The sequence below is a fragment of the Rutidosis leptorrhynchoides genome, chromosome 5 (assembly GCF_046630445.1).
Source record: "Rutidosis leptorrhynchoides isolate AG116_Rl617_1_P2 chromosome 5, CSIRO_AGI_Rlap_v1, whole genome shotgun sequence".
NCBI classification, from domain to species: domain Eukaryota; kingdom Viridiplantae; phylum Streptophyta; class Magnoliopsida; order Asterales; family Asteraceae; genus Rutidosis; species Rutidosis leptorrhynchoides.
The window spans coordinates 409,425,602-409,431,763 of record NC_092337.1 but is presented as its reverse complement, the minus strand read 5'-3'; the positions used below and the strand labels follow the sequence as shown (position 1 = coordinate 409,431,763).

Genomic DNA, 6,162 nt, shown 5'->3' with positions numbered 1-6,162 from the left:
ATGTTGATTCAAACCCATGTGGCTTTTATCTTATATAATTTTATCTAACGGTATGTGTGGATTTTGTGTTTGATGAGTGTCCATCCTCATTTCTTTAACAGTCGTGTCGTCGGCAAAATGTCATCAGTACGAGAGTGAAGTCGCCGGCATAATAAGTAACCGGGATGGTAAACGTCGGACCCACATGTCGGCAATCAACAAATTTTGTCGGAAAAAGTGAACTTTCGCCGACGCCTTGCTGACGACATGTCGTCCGCAAGCACTTTTGGCAAGGATACGTCGTTAGCAAAGTCGTCGGGGAAACATCTTTTTCTTGTAGTGCACCTCAAAAAAAAAAAAAAAACAAAAAATGTATGCACTTATTGGTATTTTTAATATTTCTCGTTTAACATTGGAGTACCCCTGAACATAATTTCTAGCTCCACCGAGTTCTTATGTACACTTACAAAACTAGCTGTTATGCAGGCAAGTAGGCAACCAAACAATCTAATCTACAAATTCTTGAATACAAATTATAGATCTACATGTCACAGATATTAAGATGATCAAACAGGCTGATAGGGTACAAATGAACAACATATGAACAACTACAGATGATTAGTCTTATATACACATTCATGAATATATATACAATCAGACCCTATAAAAAGTATCGCATTCGATCATCTCTCTTCATCGCATGGTATACAGCTTGAACCTGGAGATAACAAGTATATACACTTTGACATTAAAATAATTTAGCGACATATCAGCTGTTATTGGGAACTGTTACTATTAGGCCTATATATAGAACTTCATGCAATAAACAATCATAACACAAGTTTCAGAATTTTTCTCATTTGTACTCTGTAAGTTTTACCTCTGAGGGGGTGTTTGGAATCTATAAGCAAATTCAAAACTGCTTACCTTCTTATTTTAGAAGGAATATGAACTCGAACATCGATAAATATGTTGGCATTGGCTAATATTTTAAGAAGATAAATGCTTTGATATAAGCAATTCCAAAATATATATGTTTCAAAAGTATGGTGACTTCCAAAATATTCATGTGAGCAAGTGAGTTATTTTGGTGTATTTTTAAAACCAGCAAAACCAGGTTTCCAAATCCAGTTTCTACCTTTGGTTTTTGTCTAAAAAAGGATTCACAACCCAGTTTTCTAATATATTACTGACTAAGCATGGTTACTTCATGTGAACGTGTTAACATTTGAGTATGTGTAATGGGTCATGAACGAGCGATGTGATTCCACATCGGGTTTGAGCTAATGAATGCATATGCATATAATATTCCCGTTTGACAGGTCGATAAAATCTTTTCATGCAGACATTGACGAATCGTTGTTTGTGAAACCCGGTTTCATGTTAACACTCAAGCGTTCATTGAATACATATTCACTCATTTATGAAAAACTGTTCACACTCAAATGCTCGCACACTCACATTCACATACTGCACAAACTCACACGTTTAATCTGTAAAATATTAGAAAATGTGTTTGCCAAGCCCGTTTTTAGATAAAAAACAAAGTTAGAAATCTGTTCCACTAGTATTAAAGTTACCCCTGAAAACTCACTTGTACAGATTAATTGTTTAAAAATCACCAAAATCTTGAAAGAAGTTTGCAATCCGAAACACTTCATTACCAAAATAAATTGGCTCTCATATAGCAATATACTATTCATCCCTATACATACGCACATATCGTCTAGTCGAATGACTTGCAAATAGTACGACTGATAACTATTAATAAAAAAATTAATATTAACCAAGAATGAGAACCAACCTGCTTATTAGAAACGATTTGAACGGGTCCGATGTTCACAGAGACATATTTCCCACCTGATGATAATTTCTGCTTCACCTTGCCCTGTGTTATTAAAATTAAGTGAAATTATGATGCATACAAATATAATTATGATGCATACAAATATATAGTGTGCTGATTATATATCATAACAACTAGTTACTATTGATAAATAGGTATAAACAAATAGTTAGAACTTAGAAGTGGTTTCTGGTCTAGTCTAAGTTCATTTTGGTTTTTTATACAAAAAACTTGAGCTTGTCTTTCTTTGATGCACGTACTATTGAAATCTACATTATAATAAATTAATTTGGCAACTATGGTACACGCAGAAAAATTGTTTAAATCAAGTGTTTTCGATTCCATTTCCAGCAGGTCGATTGTGTCTGTGATTTTTCATCATATTCATTGCTTTCTAACGCCTTGAAATAATTTATTAAGTTTTTCTTTCGAAAAAATATTCAGTTTATGAAGTTACAGCAACAAAATTTTCGACTTACTTGCGGAATTGGATGTTGAACTACTGACTCAACAGCAACAACCATGGATTGCACAAAATCATCACCTCCAGATCCAATGGCTGTAAATCCTCGAGCAGATGGGTACATGTTTATCTGTCACATAAGCAAGTGAAATTTTTTATCAGTTCAAGAAAACATAAGTTTCATAGCACAAGTACTGAAGTCTTCAGTATCATAAACTCATCTGAAATACATAATCACGCACCATTTTGTTCAGACTGATCCCTTCATAGGTTGAATCATTAGTCATCGTCCCTCCAAGAATCATAGTAGTAGTTCGTCCAATCCTTCCTTCAGCTTTTGAAATTTCTGAATCTTATTGATAGTTAGTTTTGGCATATACACAGACAATAACCAAACCCATTTATTTAATAATATATTAAACTATGGATCATATAGCTTAATATATATGTCTTTTGATACATATTTAATAGACAAATAGAAAATATATATGTAGCTTAAATAGACAAATTCATATTCTTTGTTTCTATGATATCTAGCTTCAATCATATGAAACTAGCAAATATATATGTCTTTTGATACATATTTAATATTTAATTTAATTTAATATCAATAAAAGGACCTGAAATGGCTTTAAGAATGGAATCTTGAGGGGGCTCATGTTCATTATCCATGGATGATGATGATGATGAGTTATCATAATGATAACAATTGACCTGATGATGATTTCTTCTTCGGAAACTAAAATTTGGAGCCCTAGATGCGATTCTACAGCACGAATTTTGTAAATTGGGGGAAACCGAAACGGAAGTGAAATTAGGGAAAATTGGAGATTGATCTGTAAGAATTACAGATGTGAATAGTGCCATACATCCCATTTGTGTACCAGTTGGATTGAAAATTTAGAATTTAATTGAATTTCTTCGCATCCGAGAGGAGAGGTTTTCGTTACAAAATTGTCTTGGGGTATTTGTGTAAGGCGGTAAACTCAGTAACTGACTTCTTAGCTACTTCTGTTGATATTATAACGGAGGAATCATCAATTAACGATATTACCCCCTTGTTATTTTGTAGGGTTTAGTGAATGAGTCCCTGTAAGACAATTGTTAAGCATGATTTATTACACTCAAAATTTCTATTTATAACTCAAATGTTATTTAATAAACTCATTTATTTCCATCTATACATGGAGTATTAATTACAATTCATGTTAATTTTGGAAAATTATGCATCATCAATGGTGCTTAACAATTGCCCTTAGGGCACTCATTAGCTAAACCCTATTTTGTATAGTACCTTGTAAAAAGATAAGATATATTATGGATTTTTTTTTCTTTCGAAAAGCAATATGTGTATTAAAAAGAACTCGAGCAGGGTCAGGCTAATCAAGGCCCAACCCAAAGTACAATGAATACACGACATCGGCTCATCTGGCCGGTACAGGAGATATCAACGATTAGCATATAGTTGCGGAGGGGGAAACTACAACACGGGATACATACACAAAACATGAACTAGCTAACTCTCATACATACAAAAAATATCCACAAAACACAAGAACTTCACACCGCATCGAAGAGGTTATCGTGCATATGTCAAAGAACACGACAACCACTCTAGCCAATCTATCTTCACTTTCTTGAAACGAGCACTAATCCATTCATATGACTTGAGTTGAATTTCCATTAGAGCAATATGACCATTCCAACATTTGTTTGTGAAGACTTTTAGATTTCGATTTCGCCAAATTAGGTACGCACAAGTCCACTCCACGGCTTGCCACAAAATGCTCCCAACTGAAGACAATGTTTGAGGACTCTTTCCACGGAACACTTCAATCATGCTAAGATTTGCAACCGGCCCTAAACCCCACCACTTATAGACCGTTTCCCACATATCCAAAGAATGTTGACAAAGGATTAATGAGTGGTCAATAGATTCCACATCGTCGTCACATATGGGACATCTAGTGAGTCCAAATCAATCCCTCGCCTATCGAGTTCAATATGTGTCGGGATACGCCTTCTTAGAACACTCCAAATAAAAACTTCCACTTTTCCCGGGACCAAGTAATTCTTGATAGTTTCTTGACCCATGTTGTTACCCCCAAGTGTTTCATCGTCAGTAACTCTTGACAATTTCTTTGTAGTAAAGATTCCATTCGTTGCTACACTCCAATACCAACCGTCTGAGCTTCTGTCGTGTTTAACAAAAGAATGTAACAAATAGGTTAGTAATAATAAATCGTCTCGAGCTTTTCCAATCGGTTCATGCTTCCAGCTCCACGTTGTTGTCGCCACGTTATCAGCCCAAACTACTCGATCATGAACAGAAGCTAGCTGATTACATTCCATGTAAAACAATCACGAGAATCTGTCTTTCAGCAGCTCACCCGAAAGCCACAGATCTGAACGTGTTGCTGTCGTCGCCTATGTGCTTCACGAATGATGTTCCAAATTGCAAACCCATATTGTTAATAGAGTAACCTGCACGCACAATATTGAGCCACACTCCACCCATACCCATTGGCCTATTAGGGCCCAAGGGAATGTGTAGCCCGTTAGCTACATGAATGCTTTTAAAAATTCAGATCCAAAGTGAATTGGGTTCCGTTTTAACCCGCCAAAACCATTTGCCCAACAAAGAAAGATTTTTTCCCCGAAATGACCCAATGTTAAGACCTCCTTCGCTATAAGACAAAAGAGAGTCTTCCCATTTGACCCAAGTTAATTTAGCACGCTCACCCGTCCCACCCCAAAAGAAATAATGCCTAACATTCTCTGATTTTTTTAGAACACTCACGGGGGCACGAAAAAGTGAGAAGTAGTATAACGGTAATCTATTTAGAACCAATTTTACAAGCGTCGATCTACCACCAAATGAAATCATTTTTGCTTTCCAATCCGCAAGCTTGGAGTTAACTTTATCAAACACGGGCTTCCGATTTTCCTCTCTATTCATGTTACGACCAATCGGGAGTCCAAGGTATGTGAACGGGAGATTACCAACTTTACACCCTCCTCTAAGAGCCAACCGCTCAACTTCGTCTAAAGACACCCCTAACCCGTAAATGTGTGATGACCCTTCCGAATCCACTTTGGACGAATACATCATTCATCAATTTCACAGTGAAGTACTGACCTCTACATGATACGTTTTGTAAACATTGCATTCTTTTGAAAAGGCACACCATAATTGAATATCAAATTCCAAGGTTTTTGACGTTTGATGATTTCTACATATTGACAATCACCATAATTAATAGTTTACAATACTACATCCGTTGATAATGCAGTCAAAATAAGATACATGGTGATGATTTTGTGAATGCAACGTTTTCTCGAATAAAGCATGTATGACTCCATGCACATAGCTTGTATCATATATAAGCAAACAGCGGAAGACTTCTAATAACCTGAGAATAAACATGCTTAAAAGTGTCAATACAAAGGTTGGTGAGTTCATAGTTTTAATGTTGCGCATAATCTGTATATAAAGGTGGATCACAAGTTTTCAGTTGTTTCATCCAGAAACGTTTATCAAAATATTCTACGAAATTGAGCACCCTGGTAACTAAACTTAACGTATATATAATTTGTACCCTTTGTATAATCATCTTAATAATATACGCAAACCAACGTGTACCCTTCTCAAATAGCATACGTCCGTTAAAAGACTAGTGCTCTAGCTCGGACGGGGATATCAAGCCCTAAGGATCCATATATAACTACTCGCGCCCACCAGTTCTTATGACAGGCAGTTACTAGTTACCAAATCTAAGGGATTTTCGGTTCAAACTCGGTGTAGAATTTAGTATATACTTGTATCCATTACGTTTAAAATAAAGTGCAAGTATTCTCAGACCAAAATATAGAT

At 35.7% G+C, this 6,162-nt stretch overlaps 3 protein-coding genes across 3 annotated transcripts; all 3 read right to left on the bottom strand.

Moving 5' to 3' along the window:
* Positions 1–373: 373 nt before the first annotated feature.
* LOC139848277 (uncharacterized) lies at positions 374–3,240 on the bottom strand. Its single transcript, XM_071838014.1, has 5 exons — positions 2,909–3,240; positions 2,531–2,634; positions 2,305–2,418; positions 1,784–1,867; positions 374–697 (listed from the first exon to the last, which is right to left on the bottom strand). Exons 1-5 carry the CDS (start codon positions 3,162–3,164, stop codon positions 641–643), a joined length of 615 nt encoding a protein of 204 aa, XP_071694115.1. The 5' UTR covers positions 3,165–3,240; the 3' UTR covers positions 374–640.
* A 627-nt stretch (positions 3,241–3,867) lies between these two features.
* On the bottom strand, positions 3,868–4,182 carry LOC139849922 (uncharacterized). The gene has a single exon (XM_071839534.1). It carries the CDS (start codon positions 4,180–4,182, stop codon positions 3,868–3,870), a length of 315 nt encoding a protein of 104 aa, XP_071695635.1.
* A 23-nt stretch (positions 4,183–4,205) lies between these two features.
* LOC139849921 (uncharacterized) lies at positions 4,206–4,640 on the bottom strand. The gene has a single exon (XM_071839532.1). It carries the CDS (start codon positions 4,638–4,640, stop codon positions 4,206–4,208), a length of 435 nt encoding a protein of 144 aa, XP_071695633.1.
* Positions 4,641–6,162: the final 1,522 nt, after the last annotated feature.